The 17,387-nt window shown below is 40.1% G+C and overlaps 1 protein-coding gene across 1 annotated transcript; it reads left to right on the top strand.

Moving 5' to 3' along the window:
• Nucleotides 1-818: 818 nt before the first annotated feature.
• tmem144a (transmembrane protein 144a) lies at nucleotides 819-17,387 on the top strand. Its single transcript, XM_076294693.1, has 12 exons — nucleotides 819-1,116; nucleotides 1,228-1,407; nucleotides 1,530-1,652; nucleotides 2,220-2,319; nucleotides 4,244-4,324; nucleotides 4,432-4,510; nucleotides 5,181-5,257; nucleotides 6,200-6,318; nucleotides 6,456-6,575; nucleotides 7,912-8,009; nucleotides 16,280-16,333; nucleotides 16,439-17,387. The coding sequence occupies exons 1-12, from the start codon at nucleotides 1,041-1,043 to the stop codon at nucleotides 16,520-16,522; spliced, it is 1,191 nt and encodes a 396-aa protein (XP_076150808.1). The 5' UTR covers nucleotides 819-1,040; the 3' UTR covers nucleotides 16,523-17,387.

A 17,387-nucleotide genomic window follows, 5' to 3' on the forward strand; every position in this document is an offset into this window, starting at 1 on the left:
GGGGGGAATTAACCTACTGTAGGCTACCTGTGTCTTGTTTAGTTGTGTTTGTGTGCATATGTGTGTTCGTGTGTGTGTGTGTACAATACTCAGATCAACGAGCTGCACAAAGACCAGTACAACATCCTCAACATCCTGCATCTCCTGCAAAATCATGAGATCAAAATGAACTGAAATATTGAACACTTGATTCATATGCCTTAAATATTAAACATGCATAGCTCTGCTAAGGCTGGAGACTGTCACATTCTGTGCTTGCATGCTGTGATCAAATGGGGAGGGGGGGGGGGGGCACACGCACACACACACACACATACACACACACACACACACATACACACAACACATGAGTGTAAAGCTAAGCTGCCGTGCAGTGACATTTTTTCTTCTGCTTTACTAGTTCATCATTAATTATACATCTGTCAGTTGCTTCATTTTAAGACAAACCCATCTCATTTCAGGAAGGAAGCTCTTGTTCGCTTAACAGCCCATTGACAGTAATTCCACATTCCAGCCACTGTGCCTCCAGATGTATGAGGTTAGAGGATGAGTAAGGTGGTCAGAAGTCATGAGTAAGGTGGTCAGAAGTCATAAGCTGGTGGTCAGAAGTCACGCTCTGGCTCCGCTTGGTGTTTACAAAGTTAAATTATCCTGAAGAATTTAAAAGTTAGGACATATTAAAATGAGCAAGTAGCCTATAGTGATATGTGCTGTTCGAGTGACTCATGTCAGGAGATTCACTGACCTTTTGTGCCCCACTCTTGATTTGCCTACCTTCCACTATCATGTGACTTCATGTCAGCTGATGTGATCAACACGGAAGTGTGGAGTTGGGTTTTCTTTTGTTGTCTATGTTTTCTACCCTCCCACATTGTAGGCTAGGCTAGGTGCTGAATGGGGACCTTAGAGAGGTGCAAGGAAGCCGTAGCCTATAGAATACGGAAATGTTTGGTAGGGAAAAGTAGCCTAACGACGGAGTATCCTGTCAGTTCTTGATAACCCACTACTGCATGCCTGCCTGCCCCACTGCCTAAACAGCGATGGATCGTTGCGCGGTTCTCCTTGCTCTGTCCACTGTGCTGTGCATGGCATTCGCAGCTGATCAAACACACAGAGGTAGGGTTGATATATTTTATTTTACATTATTTTGTATAGAAATCCGCATGCTTGAATATTGTGTTATTAGATTACTTTGTTATTGACGAGTTCATTACTGTCGTTTCAAAGATGGACACCCAGAGGAGCAGCAGCTACCTGCTGCCGAGCTGTCATATTCCCTACTTGGGAATATGACCACTAATGGCACAGATGCCACAGAATTGGCCTACGGTTTCATCTCGTGCGCTGTGGCCGTGGTGTTTTACGGGAGCAACTTCGTCCCTGTGAAGAAGATAGACACTGGCGATGGTAGCTTTTCTCATCTTCTTTGGGTTGTTTTTTCTCACATTGTTGTGCATAAATAATAGCATAGTCTCTCTCTCTCTCTCTCTCTCTCTCTCTCTCTCTCTCTCTCTCTCTCTGTATGATAGGAATGTTTTTTCAGTGGGTCCTGTGTGGTTCTATATGGCTGGTGGGTCTGGTCGCAAATTTAATACTAAACTGCCCCCAATTCCGGCCCCTGGCAATGCTAGGAGGAGTTATCTGGGCCACAGGTAAAAATGTTGACTGTTTATATTGTTTGGACCGTTGAAATTTTCCAGTGTAATATGATATTCTAATATATTTATGGTTATGTGTAATGAAATGAAAGTATTGTAAATGTTATTACAAATAGTAGTGCAAATGTTTTTTTTGTGATTTAAAATGTAGGCCTATTGTGGGTCTCATGCAGTCTGTATTTTTATTACTTTTATGAAGCAGTTAGTGACATCATATATATATATATATATATAAGAGTTCAGATGCAAAACCCTCTAAATCCGTCTGACCACTTTTATTTTAAATGAGCATTTAAAATCAGGCTCCTATAGGTTTTTGCCTATAAATCAATATTTCAGACCAGGAAGAGAGTGGTATTTAGTGGGTTTTGAAAATAAATTATTTGATTAGCGTATAGCCTACTATGTGTGGAGCATCCACTCACCATCTTTATCTAATTTTTGACGCATTTAGAGGCTTTTGCATCTGAACCCTTCATATATCAAACACTTATCATGGTCAACTAAATCAGCCTCTTTAGTGGTGATAGTCAGCTGTCTTGATGAACATTTCCATTTCAGGAAATATAACAGTGGTGCCCATAGTGAAGACAGTTGGTCTAGGGATGGGAATTCTCATCTGGAACTCCTTCAACCTGCTTATGGGCTGGGCCAGTTCAAGGTGTGTGTGTGTGTGTGTGTGTGAGTGTGAGTGAGAGAGAGAGACTGAGTTTGTGTGTGCGAAGAAAACGTCTGCTGCTACTGTTGCTACAAATTTTTAAAGCTAAATGACAATCAAACAGAGGTTGGACCAAAATCAAAGCGAGACACCGTTCTCTTAGTAATCTTGGGAACTTGGATCACAACTTACCAACCACAAAGGAACCTTATCTTCCCATGCTAATCTTTTAATTGTGCCCAAAGTGCTCCACAAGCAAAGTGGAGAAGCTGCTTTTATCCATTATGCACCGAAGCTATGGAATACCTTGCCTCTGTACATCAAACAGGCAAATTCTGTAAACATCTTTTAAAAAAGACCTGAAAACATACCTGTACATGAGAGCTTTTAGTTAACACACTTTTATCGTGTAGCCTATTTATTCACATTATTTTACATTCTACTGCTGCTATTTTACAGGGTCTTCCTATTTTCACTGCATTAATTGTATTGTATGTGTTGTATCTATCTCTTTACCATCTTGTGAATTCTAATGTTTACTTAAAGGAACCGTATGTAAGAAAAATATTTCAATTAATCATAAAATGGCCCTGATATGTCACTAGACATTAAGAAATCATGTTCATTTCAAATACTTATATCACTGACAACAGTAGTCCAGCCAGGATATTGTCATTTAAAAAGTGAAGTTGCAGCCCTCAACTGTTGTTGATGTTGTGTTTTGTCATGTCATGTTGTGTTTTGGCCTGATGTGCCACCCTCCACCTATCTACTAATCACGAAGTCAGTATGTTTCGCCATCCGTGTGTGCAACCTCGAGTCAGGGGGGAGGGGATACACCGCTCTTCAGTATTTTGAAAGTGATTGCAGTACCAGTTTTGGCCACAATCTTACATATGGTTCCTTTAATTCTAAATATCTGATGTTTTATTTATCGTTTTGTTTCTTTGTTTATATTATTACTTTTTTACATATTATTTTTTAAAATTTATTATTGTGTTTAATCCTCAAAATGTAAAGCACGTTGAGCTGAATTCTGTGTATGAAAGGTGCTATACAAATAAAGCTTATTATTATTATTATTATTATTATTATGACCGCCGCGCAGCAAGGTCATATAGGTTTAGTCAGATTTTTTTTTTTTTTTTTTTCGCATGTCCAAATTTCCGTCAAGGATTCCCGGGACACTGAAAGACCGGTGTAGACGAAACTTGGTGGGCATGTAACCTCATATGGATAGCATGGAACCATCGTTTTTCGTTTGTTTTGATCTGTAGCCCCCCCGCTGGTCTGCACCCCCCGAAAGGAGGGTAGGGCAGACACAGTTTTCTGTGAATATCTCGAGAACCGTAAGGCCTAGGATGACCAATTTTTTCCGTATGTTTGCCTCCAGGGGTCATGTTAACCCATTCCATGTGCACACATGTGCATAAACAGATACACACGCACACACATACATTCACAGTAATCAAACGTATGACACATACTCAGTAGACATATGCACGCATGCATGCACATGCACAAACACACATACGCAGGCAAACACACAAGCACGCTCACACACACACACACCCACACACACACCCACACACATAAACATAAACGTGTACACGCACACATGCACACAATTCAAGAATTTCTCAGAATTATGAACAGGCAAGATGGGGGGCGGGGTTGTATAAAATGAATTTTACATGTGAAATCTATGAACTAATCATGTTTTGGTACTTGTTGTCTAGCAGATACCAGTGAGAATTGAGTGTGTGTAATGCAATTTAGTGAGACAGTTAGAATCATATAGGCCTTTCAGCGTGATTTATTTTTGTGGAAAAAATGTGCTGGACTGGGCGGTGGTCATATTTTGTACCGCTCTGCGGTACATCTAGTTATTATTATTATTATTATTATTATCTGTGTGTGTATACAGGTTTGGCTGGTTTGGCATCAAAGCAGAAGTGGTAGGAAACTCTGCATTAAACTACGGTGGAGCTGCGTTGTGCTTAGTTAGGTAACTACAACATGATTGTGACATGAATACACATATCTCATACTTATTCATGTGTTGTTACACAATTTGTTATTGTTCTAAATATATTTGTGGGTCTGTGTTTTCAGTGCCCTTGTGTTTTTCTTTGTGAAGAGTGATGTCCAGAGTGGTCGAAGAGCAGAGGAGACGCCTTTACTCATAGATAATGTATGTCCCATAAAGGAGTTGAGCTCCTGCAAAAAATATGTATGTAGCTTCTTGGGTTACATTTCATTTGATCTGATATAGAGTAGGGCTGCACAATTATTGCAATCGCAATATAAACCAATTATCTAATCGCACAAGGTACAAATAATCGTGCACAGTTAGTCACACAGTGATTTTTATATTCATGTCATCCTCCTTGACCAATACTCCAAATGCCTTTTTAAGTTGTGTCACTTCTGATAGGTGAGTATGCTTAATGCGTACAGGAGTGATAATGTCAATCAGGAGTGCTGTCCTTTTCATGCAATAGGCATGCTCACCAATCAGAAGTGGCACAACTTAAAGAGACATTTGGAATATTGAACTGAATCAATTCATTGACATTCAAAAATTAAATCACAAATCGCAATCACAATTGCAATATCTGTCAGAAAAATCGCAATTAGATATTTTCTCCAAATCGTACAGGCCTAATATAGAGTACTTGGTCTGATATGATACTTGTGTAAGCTGAATTGTGAAATGTGCAATCCATGTAAGCACAAGCATATTTTATGCAAGCTCATGCAACTGTTCTCATTTGTGTGGTGCTAACCTGGCTTGAAGGAATATGTTGTAGACCCTCAGCACTTGGTTGTCTTGTTTGTGTGTGCATGGCTCTACTTTATAGACTGTAAATCCTGATGATGTGGCTGCTTCAGATGATTCATGGGTGGATGGACTCCGACCAAATACTAAAAGACTTGTGTATGTACAACACTCATATTTTAACTTCCTGCATCACATGAAGCCAAGCACCATAGTAATTAAAAAATGAAGTAAAATAAAAATGAAAGGTATCATGCAAAGTAAACCTGTGAATCTATAACCTGTGGTCAAGGGCAAGGTGAAGGTTTATTATACCACAAGAGGGAATTCATGTGGTCAAGACAGACACCACAGCCAAAACAGTCAACACATGAAACATAACATAGAGGGAAAGAAATAGCTAAGATTATTAAGAAATAGCTAAGATTATTAAAAAATAGCTAAGATTATTAAAAAATAGCTAATGTAACCTGCGCGATTCAGCCCTGCACACAAACCCGCGAACAGCAGCACCTCAGATCGGGAGGCGAGCATGCTGACAGTTGAGCCAATAGCCCAGGCTACTGGCTCGCATGCCAGCAGCACTCTTGAGGCGTCGGGGAGTGAGGTTTACCAACGTTCCACAAGCACAGCTAAGCTAGCTAGCCTGGGCTATTGGCTCAACTGTCAGCATGCTCGCCTCCCGATCTGAGGTGCTGCTGTTCGCGGGTTCGTGTGCAGGGCTGAATCGCGCAGGTTACACTAAGATTATTAAAAAGTTCAAGTGCCTGTGCTGACATATGATCAGAGTGCCTTGATCATTGTCATCAAGGTCAAGGTGAACTTTATTATCCCACAAGGGGAAATTCATGTGGCCATTGCACGTCATAGTATTTAAAGACATAGAAACCACAGACACATAAACATTACATCAACTCCAATGATTCTACTAGCCATTTTATTATGCTCTACAGTTTCTGCTGATCCTTAGCATGCATGTTACCAAAAGTACATGATGCCAAAGGACAGAACACTCTGCAGAAGCCTTTTGTAAAACGTTGTTTAATCTCTTTTTCTCTCTCTCTCTCTCTCTCTCATTCTCTTCCTGTCTCTCACACATAGAGGCTCTTGTATGGCTGTTTTTGCAGGTGCACTATATGGTTTTTCCTTTGTCCCAGTACTGTACATGAAAGCCCATGCAGACGATCCAGACAGTCAGTTCCATGGAACCAGTAAATTTGGTAAAGACAACCTGCTCTCAGGACACTTTGAAAAAGTCTAAGCTGCAAGACGTGCAGAACTAGATCAGATAACACTGTTTTAGTCAGGATGTACTGTGTAGCCTATGTGATAAACACCCAGTTTTGTTCCCTTCTAGATCTGGACTATGTTTTTGCTCAGTTTAGCGGGGTCTTTCTCACCAGCACGGTTTACTTCCTCATCTACTGTGCAGCAATGAAGAACAAACCCAAAGTGTTCTCCAAAGCCATACTACCAGGTACACACACATGTGTTTGCACGCGCACATAAGCTTTTTATTTGGATCAGCAAGTACTACTGTGTAAGAAACAGCACAGCATCCAAACATTGGCAAGCCATGCCCATGTGTGTCACAAACAAGAGACAGAGAGAACATTTTTCTTTTTTTTAAAGGAACCATATGTAAGATTGTGGCCAAAACTGGTACTGCAATCACTTTCAAATTACTGTAGAGCGTTGTATACCCTCCCCTCCCCCCTGACTCGAGGTGGCCAACCCGGAATGCTGAAACACTACTGACTTTGTGATTAGTAGATAGGTGGAGGGTGGCGCATCAGGCCAAAACACAACATGACATGACAAAACACAACATCAACATCAGTTGAGGGCTGCAACTTCACTTTTTAAATGACAATATCCTGGCAGGACTACTGCTATCAGTCAGGCGCGCCTGCAGGTGTACGTCCGTACGCACTGTGCGTACCATCAGGCTACTCAACAAGAGAAAATGTCCTGTGTGTGTGTGTTTTGGCCCACCATACCTTCCCAACTATGGACAGTATCCCATTAGCTGCATGCCATCAGGCTACAATTTACAATTTTCTATTGAAGTTAGTGAACACGTTATCAAAATTAACGCGCACACATTTTGTTTGAGCAGGAGAGAGAGAATACGCACGCAGGCACGCAACTAGGCTACTTGTTTTCTTTTACCCGGCTATCTATATTATCAGCACACAATGTTGAGATAATTCACTAACTCAATACTCATCATGGAATATCACAAGTTTAAACAACGAAAACAGAAAGAATGGATGCAGCAAAGCTAGGAGTTATTCCAGATGGGCAAGAACAAGGTAGGCAATTGCTTGTCAGAACGTTAGACTGCATTAGACAGCTGTTTAAAGCCAGACGTCACGGTAAGCTAGAACAAAACTAAAGGTAACTTTAGCCTGTATATGGCTGTATCAAGTTGTCCAAATGAATAGGTCATTGAAGACGTTGTTGTTGTATTATTGCATGTGAATGTCGCTATGCTATGTAAACCGGGAAACGGACAAATATTGTCCACGCGTGAATTTTTTTTTGCCCGGGGGGTGCGTACCATAGCCTTAATTCCTGCAGGCGCCCCTGCTATCAGTGATATAAGTATTTGAAATGAACATGATTTCTTAATTTTTTAAGAATTTTATGATTAATTGAAATACATTTCTTACATATGGTTCCTTTAATCTTCTCCCCAGATAAACATGTTATTTTTAACACTTGCTTTGGCAACATTCTTCACAAACAGTTGTGTGAATGGATGGCCTTTTAGAGGCCCAGAGGATGTAAGACTGTGTTCACTCTTTCAGGGTTTGCCTCAGGGGTCATGTGGGCAATAGCGACATGCAGCTGGTTTTTGGCTAATCACTATCTGAGTCCTGTGATCAGCTTCCCTATTATCACAGCGGTGAGTAACAGCTTGCGTGGCAGAATGCAGTAATCAATCTACAATACCATCTTATCAGACACAGATGCACCTACAACCTGATTACACTGTAAAAGTGAATGACCCAAACAGTGTGATTTAGTGATCCTGCATGCTAAGTAGACACATACAGTACAGCGGGGGAGAATGAGTAACAAAAATGTTTTCAGTAAGTATACTTCCAGTGAGGCTATTCGCACCAGACATTAGTATTAAATTCACACATATAAAAAAAATCCAAATATTAATGTCCATAAGTAGAGTTATCAGTAAAAAAGTGGAATGGCACAGGGAAAAAGTATTGAACACGCTAAGAAAAAGCAGTACACAAAGGCAAGGAAGTAGTTAGAGAGTAATTATCCCTCCTGCCTGTGCAAATGAATATAAGCTGGGTTAGTACATATTGATGGGCTATAAAAAGGTTTTTCATTACCAAGGTGTCACACAAGAAACATTGGTAACACTCCATAATAAGGTGCCATAATAAATAGCAAACTAGTAATTACCTAACCCTTTGTTAATATTTGTTAATTGTTACTAAAATATCTATTTGGCACAAGTTAATAGTTTTAATTAATTAATTAAATATTAGTTGTTTGCATAAAATCTGTATGTTAATGTTTTAACAAATCTATTAACTAATATTGTATTAATATTTGTTAATAGTTAACTAAATGTCTTTTTGGCACTAATTAACAGTTATTTCTTACATCATTTAAATGTTAAATGTTTATTTACAAACTATAATGCTAATATAAAAGTTAATTATATATAATTATTTATCTAGCTTTTCTGATTAGCTTTGTGGAGAATTTATGGAATTTATGGTTTATGGCTTTATGGTCTTGTGGGGTGTATAAGGCACCCTACTGCCAGTGGTTGGTTGTGTGAGAGTTTGCACACCTCTTCTTCCACTTCATCCTTATTGGATACCTTTGTGGTTGGCTGTCCTGTAATTGGTGACCCTCTGTCTAGTGTTTGAAAGTAGTGTACTCTTTGCCTTTGGAAGTACTATTTGGTTGCTGCTTGAATTTGGTGACATTCAGGGGAGGGGGGTGTAACAGAGTTAGAAATGTAGTTTAGTGTATGTGATTTTCGCTGTAATATCATTTTACATTGTTTTGAAATAAGCCATTTTAAATTACCTTAATTTAGTTTACTATTTTAAAAATTTTAATATATACAATTAGTGGTTTTGTGCACACAAGACACTGATGCATGTAGATAAGTTGGTGTTTTAATGTATGAACACACTCAATTGAACAAAATAAATATACATTTTTTTATAAAAATGAAAAACCTCCATCTTACGGTGTTGACACACAACTGAAGGTGTTGACACACAATTGACGGTGTTGACAAACTAATCGAGAATCAAACTGATTAAAGATATTTGACTAGTTTTGACATGGTTGACCTACTAGACCTAGTAGGTCAGACCATACCTTCAGCTGGTTTTCCCAGCTTATGATGGTAATTCAGCTGGTTTTGCTTGTCGTACCACCTCAAGCTGGTCATTTTAGCTGGTGTTGCTGGTCTATAGTGCTGGTTTAACTGGCCATGCCAGCTTATGTTGGTCATTCTAGCAAACCAGCATGACCAGCTTGACAGGCTGGTCACCAGCATGACCATCTTGCACCAGCTGTATCCCACAAGACAGGCTGGTCACACCAGCATGACCAGCTTCTTCAGATGGTCACACCAGCATATCCAGCTGGTGGCCCAACCAGCTACACCAGCAAAGACCAGCAAGAGCTGGAAGAAAACCAGCAAAGACCAGCTAAAACCAGCTACCAGCATAAGCTGGTTTCTAGCTGTTTTTTTCAGCAGGGTTTAGCCATTTGGAACAGAAGAACACACCAGAATAGGCCTGTTTAGTAAGCAGGATTTGATGGCTGCATTGCAGATCAATGCAAACGTAATCCAAGTATTCAGAATACGTTACTCATATTGAATACGTTACAAAATACATTTTTGGGCATCTATTCTGTATTCTGTAACAGAATACTTTTTGAAAGTATCCTTCCCAACACTGCCTACATCTCATGAGTCCCATGCGCTTTCCCACCAGTGGAGCTAGTTGGCTAGTTGATCAAACTTTTGCCAACTTTAAAAAAAAAGCTTAACTCCAGTCGTGATTCAAAGACCGCTGTTTTCCAGCAACAGCATCCATCTTTTTTGTTTTCAAGTAGCAGGGAATTCACGTGGAACCGTCACAACTCTGTCATCATTATGTTAAGCCCGCCCACCGACTCTACACACAATATGATTGGCCTAATCAAAGTTTGATTTTTCCAGCTCACAAGCCAACAGAGAGTTGCTAGACTACCCTGGCTGCAAATTACATTTGCTGCTGCTAGAGTACGTCTAGATTTCTAGGCTACCCTCCTCCCATATTTAGGGTGAAAATTGGCAGTAGGACCACGACGATGCAAAAACTCAACTTTCACATCTTGGTGTTCTATATCTACATCAATGGACTTTCCTAACCACCAGTGATCATCATACACCACTGCCAGCCAATCCCCTGTCTCAATACTGTTGATAATTATATCAATAGTAGCACCCCCAGGATCTTTCAATGGCTCCTCTTCCATTTCATCCACCAAATCATACATTTCATCGACCGAATCCCCTGCTTCTCCCAACTCGTCTTCCATCTCCTCTATCAACATGGACGGCTCTTCCTGGCCCTTGCATCAGTCTGCTGCTCCTCTGAGCAGTCTCTTATACGAAGAGTAGCTGGGGGAAAGCATTGGCAATTCAATATCACTGCAAGAGCATGATAGTTGTCTGTAGCTAACACCAAACTGGCGAAGCCTATGGAGAAGCCGATACTTCTTTAGAACCTTGCCCGATACACTGCAAAAAATTAAATCTAATCTTATAATAACATCAAAAAATCTATTTGGTATTGTTTATAGTATGAAAAGACTTACCTCTTGAAAGGTCATTTTGACTTAATTTAAGAAGACTTTGACTTATTTTAAGGAGTCTTATCAAGACAAATTTACTTAACGCCCTGGCAGACAAATTGGCTTGTTTTTAGGACAAATTTGCTCAATGCACTGGCAAATCTGCTTGTTTTCATGATGAGATGTCTTAAAAAAAGTCAAACTTTTCTTACATTAAGTCAAATGATTTCATGAGAAAGCGCTGGTAAGTCTCTTTATACTGAAAACAATACAAACTTGTTTTTTTATCTTGATATAAGATTAATAATCTTGGTTAGATTTTATTAGATAAGCAGTTTTTGCAGTGTAATGCCAGTTGTCTGTGACCTGATTTTTCAACGGCTCGTTTCTGTGCCACATGAGTTGTATAATTCCTTCTCAGCTCTTCTGGAAAAGAAGATATCTCCTAATGTTGGGGTTCCGATGTTGGCTTCCCGTTATCATCCTCTCTGTTTCTGTTCATGGAGAATCTACAATCATTTTATCTTTTAGTTTGACATTTGACTTTTCTATTTGAGCCTTCTTTTTCCGCCATTCCTGCTTTCTTAGTTTGTGTTGCTCTTTTGTTAATTTCTTAACCTTTTCTTTCAATGCTTTTATCTCCCTTGCGTGTCTTTTCCTGGTTTTTTCCTCTCTCTCTCTCAGCTGCAAGGGCACGCTGGGTTGAAGTAGGCTCCTCAACAGCCTGGTCCAGAGGACATTCTGGTGGGGTGTCTATTTCATTTAGCCATCTATTCTGCATAGCTCTGGACCTTTTCTTTGCTTTCCTCCAATACTTATTGCGGTGCCTTTTTGCTCTGGGTCCTAATTCTCCTACTTGTTTTACTTTTTTTGTTTTGGACCCTGTCCTTCCATCTCTGTCTCTCCTTTTCTAACTGCTGTTTACTCTCTAACTGTCCCTTCTGCTTTCTGGGTCACTGTTAACTCTTTCTCCCCCTTTTCTTTGGTACTGTTTCTTTGTTTTTGCTCCTGTCTGCCTAGATTACAGATAAAAACAATACTTTTTATGAGTTATTATTATAAGTTATTTGGCATTTGGGTATATTAAGATGTTTTAAGTCAATCAACATGCATACTTAGATCATATTATCATGTTATGTAGTTGTTATACATTACTTAATGAGTATTTGGGAGCACTTTTCCACTCCGTCAGCTTACATGTTAACACCGTCAGACAAAATATCTGACAGAGTTGACGTCTGACGGGGTTGACAAAACAACATGTTTTTTTTTATGTTAATCATGTGTAGAAGATGGTAGCCATTTGATTTTCCTCAGTTGCCAGCTGCCACTAAACTAAACCAAATTACCAACTTTTATTTCAAACTTCTTGATTGAATTCAGCTCTACTTTGAAGACAGTGTTGACACATAAAAGCTGTGACCACAGGGATTTCAACTTTCAATGCTGAATATGTATTTTTTTAAAAACACTTATGAGACCATGTGTTGGACTGCTGCATCCATCAACAGAAAGAGGTCAAAGGGGGTCCTCAGGGTTAAAGCTGACCAAAATATGCCTGATTTATTTCGAATTTGAAAAATATCTGACGGAGTTGACATAAATTGAGGACAGATTTTGAAAGGCTGTTGTTAATGTATAAAATAATGCAATGTTCACGTTAAGTATTTTGTGATATTTTATTAAGCCATCCAATTAACCTCATAATCATATTTGTGCACTTTGGGCATTTTAAAACACTTTATTTTTGCAGTTTGATACTGTAACCTCTGCGGAGGACGAGTTCATTTGCATGGGCTTTCATAGTACAGTGCCGGTATTTTATGAAATTACTATGAAATAATATAAATATAGCCAAAACTTAAAGTCTAAACATACACAATTCTTTCATATCCAACTTTTTTAAAGCCTTTTTAAATGAAATAATGTATTGTTTTTTAAAGGAAATTGCAACATTTTTATGGGGGACATGTTTTGTCCCTTATCTCAAGAATCAGTGATATATAGATAGACTTATTCTTGCACTGTTGGACTTACTGTACTCATTTGCACTATCACCATGACGCGTGAGAGGATGCCATCTCAAACCTCACGCACACCACCTAAACTCACCTGGAGGAGGGGAATGGGAATTATGTGAGGATGCTGTTCATTGACTTTAGTTCAGCATTCAACACGATATAGTACCTCTCATCTTGGTCACAAAGATGAAGGCCTTAGGACTGAACACCACCCTGTGTCACTGGATATTTTACTTTCTCACCAACCGTTCACAAGTGGTTAGAGTGGGGGGTCTGACATCTGACACATTAACCATCAGCACTGGTGCTCCCCAAGGCTGTGTTTTGAGTCCACTGCTGTACAACATCTACACACATGACTGCAAAGCCAACAGTAGTCATACCTCCATCATCAAGTTTGCAGATGACACAGTGATCTTGGGCCTGATTAGTAACAACAATGAACAGCTCTACTTGGATCAGGTTGATGAGGTGGCACAGTGGTGTCAATCTAACAGCTTGTCACTGAATATCAATAAAACCAAGGAAATTGTAGTGGATTACAGAAGGCAGCAGCAGAACTACAGTTACACCCCACTAATGATCAGCGGGCAACCTGTAGAGAGAGTCACAAGTTTTAAATACCTTGGTGTCCACATTACTGAAGACTTAACATGGACTGTTAACACTCAATATGTTCTGAAGAAGTCCAGACAACGACTCTACTTCCTTCGGTAAGGAAATTCAAAGAAATTCAAAGTTTCTACATCCATCATGAAGGCCTTCTACACTTCAGCGGTTGAGAGTGTTCTAACTGGTAGCATCATCACCTGGTATGGGAACTCCACAGTTAGAGATTGTAGTACTCTGCAGAGAGTAGTGCGCTCAGCTGAACATACTATAAGAACTCAACTCCCTGCTCTACAAGATATCTATTCCAGAAGAGTACTCCTAAGAGCCCAAAAGATTCTGAAGGACTCTTCTCATCCTAACAATGGATTATTCCTACCGCTGAAATCAAGAAGACGCCTATGTAGTCACAAAGCCAGAACTGAGAGACTCAGGAGAAGTTTTTATCCCCAGGCCATCCGAACTCTGAACTCACACTATACTGACTTTGCACTCATTCACTCCTCAGCACTCATGACCCCCCGCCCCACACACACACACACCTACATGACTTTTAGCACTTTTACATCCCTCTCCCTATGCTACAGACCTTTTATTTATTTTCTTATTTCATCACACATCAAAACACACACACACACACACACACACACACACACACATATCTGACTTTCTCCAACTTTTGCACATCTCCATAGAACTTTTTATTTATTATTTCTCCTCCATCTATCTACCCATGTCCTTGATTGCCTAGCCTTGATGAGGACGCCATGTACTCGTCACAAACACACATATTGCACACTGCCCTCTCCCCACATACACAGCACACTATCCCATCTCCCCTGTCATCCCCCCAACACCCACACCAAGACCCCTGGCAGTTGGGTTAGCCCCTTGAGCCGTGGATCTGCCCAAGGTTTCTTCCTTGGTAAGGGAGTTTTCCTTGCCCCTGTTGCTCTTGGGTGCTCCTTGTTGGTGCCCCCCCCAATCCCAATCGTCCCCCACCTTTCTTATGCAGCCCTTGCCACTTAATCTAATAAACCCCTCTTCTACTGCACTTTTTACCCCCCCCCCATAAATGCACAAATAGGCTGACACCAGACATAATTTCACTGCATTTCTTAATTCCAGTAACTTATATGCATGTGACAATAAACTTCCTTGTATCCTTGTATCCTATATGACCACTATCACCATTGCACCATCACCGTGACACTCACTCACACAGAGCACCTTACCTTACCTTACTATGCACAGAGAATCACAGGCTCAGTCCCTGCCTCAGTCATTGCAAACGCCTCTTGATTCATTAATCACCACTATGTGGATACTGTTTTTAGAATTGATTTAGATTAAGTGTTAGTATAATTTGTATTTTAGTATATTTAGTATATTCTTTATCTTCTACTGTCCTTATTGCTTAGTTGTGTTTTTATATTATATACTTTTAATTACTTTTTCTGCAGTTAGTGAATGTGTGTGTGTTGTCTGTATGCTACTGAGACCTTGAATTTCCCCTGGGGATCAATAAAGTATATATATATATATATATATATATATATATATATATATATAATGTAGGGTCTGGGCACTCATCGTTCGCAGTGCTCAGTCCGAGGGGCGGGATAATCGGTTGTCTTTCAAATTCCCTCTGCACGCAATAGGACAGCGATATGAGTCCCATGCGTTTTCCCACCAGCGGAGCTAGTGGGCTAGTTCAAACTTTTGCCAACTTAAAAAAAGCTTAACTCGTGTCACACTGTTCGCCAACAGCAACATCCATCTTCTTTGTTTTCAAGTAGCAGGGTATTCAAGCCAAACCGTTGCAACTCTGCCATCAGTCGTTATGCCACGGGGCAGCCGTGGCCTACTGGTTAGCGCTTCGGACTTGTAGCTGGAGGGTTGCCGGTTTGAAGCCCGACCAGTCTGCACAGCTGAAGTGCCCTTGAGCAAGGCACCTAACCCCTCACTGCTCCCCGAGTGCCGCTGTTGTTGCAGGCAGCTCACTACGCCGGGATTAGTGTGTGCTTCACCTCACTGATTGTTCACTGTGTGCTTAGTGTGTTTCACTAATTCACGGATTGGGATAAATGCAGAGACCAAATTTCCCTCACGGGATCAAAAGAGTATATATACTTATACTTATATGTTAAGCCCGCCTAACGACTCTATACACGATTTGATTGGCCTGATAGAAGTTGAATTTTTCGAGCTCACAAGCCAACGGAGAGTTGCTAGACTAGCCCTGGAAGCAAATGTAATTTGCTGCCGCTAGGGTGCGTCTAGATTTCTAGGCTAGGCTTTTGCACAAATTATTTAAGAAATTTCAGTAGGCGCATTCAATACTTTTTTCCTGTGTCATTCCACTTTATTACACAGACCTCTACTTATGGACTTTAATGTTTGGATTTTTTTATATGGGTGGATTATCTGAGTTAAATAGCCTCACTGGAAGTATACTCCTGAAAACAATGTTGACGTGTTCAATACGTATTTCCCCTGCTGTAAGAATTGACATTTGATGCACTGATTCATGGACTTTGTGGGCATGAGAGAATGTCAGAGTTTTATATATAGTATAACGTTTTATATGTTATTTTGAAAATTATCTGTTTTCATCTGGAAGGTGTTAAAATACTCCCACAGGTCCATAGACTACTGTATGTATCCAGTGTACTTTGTTGTGACATTGTGTTCATGCCTTTTAAAGGTCCCAGGTCTTATTGCAGCTGCGTGGGGAGTCCTGGTTTTTAAGGAGGTGAAGGTGAGGGTGGAACTGTGTTTGAGCCATCAGATGTGCACATTTGAGTGCTTAAAGTGTTTCAAGTTGTCTCTTGATCTTCATCCCATGCTGTCCTTTTATCTGCAGGGTTTAAAAAACTTCCTGGTTCTTGGGCTGGCCTTCTGCTTCGTGGTAGCAGGCTCATTGTTGACGGCCTTCTCCAAGTCCTAATCACATATCACCACGTGGGAGCAAAGAAGTAAAAAAAAAAAGAATCCAGGGTTTACTGTTTTTATTTTTTGTAAAAATTACATGTGATTTAAGATGTTTACATTAACATTAGAAAGGATACTGTCTATTTCTTTATGATTCATTCATGTATGTGCCCTTGTGGTCAGGATGTCAGGATAGCTGAGCGGTTTAAGGTGCCAGACTCAAGGAGATAATGCTTTCCTCAGTCAGGGGCAGCTGTGGCCTAATGGTTAGGGCTTTGGGCTTGAAACCGAAGGGATCCCCAACCAGTAGGAAAAATGTGGGTGGGGGAAGTGGTTGAGCACTGCTCTCCCATACCCACATCCACGGCTGGAGTGTCCTTGAGCAAGGCACCTAAAACCTCTCACTGCTCCCCGAGCGCCACTGTAGCAAGGCAGCTCACTGCTCCGGGTTAGTGTGTGCTTTACCTGCAGAGACCAAATTCTTTGTATATGCAAGTATACTTGGCCTATAAACCTGATTTACATTAAAAATTTTCATTTTGTGCCAAATGTTTCATTTGACAGATGGAACTTAACAACCTCAATCCACATTTCTTTTTCCACTAAATATATTGCCTGACTTGTTATACACTTTCCACAGATGGATCAGAAAAGACAATGTGTGTGAAATTATAAACTTTAAATTTGGATATAAAAGGGTCTTTGTTTTTAGTCGTACATGAGTTTGTGGGAATTACAATTTTTTATGTAGCCTATTTGTGGGGACTTGAAGGGCTCGTGTGATGATCAGCGTGATCTTTTTCTATCTATTTTCTATTTAAATGTAGAAACCAAATGTCTTTTTGAATTAAAGAATAAATAAATATCTTTTTGAATTAAAA

Source organism: Alosa pseudoharengus, unplaced genomic scaffold (assembly GCF_046254945.1).
Source record: "Alosa pseudoharengus isolate Yale_2024_CS ecotype anadromous, Long Island Sound unplaced genomic scaffold, YU_APseudo_1.1 YU_APseudo_1.1_scf_2, whole genome shotgun sequence".
NCBI classification, from domain to species: Eukaryota; Metazoa; Chordata; class Actinopteri; order Clupeiformes; family Clupeidae; genus Alosa; species Alosa pseudoharengus.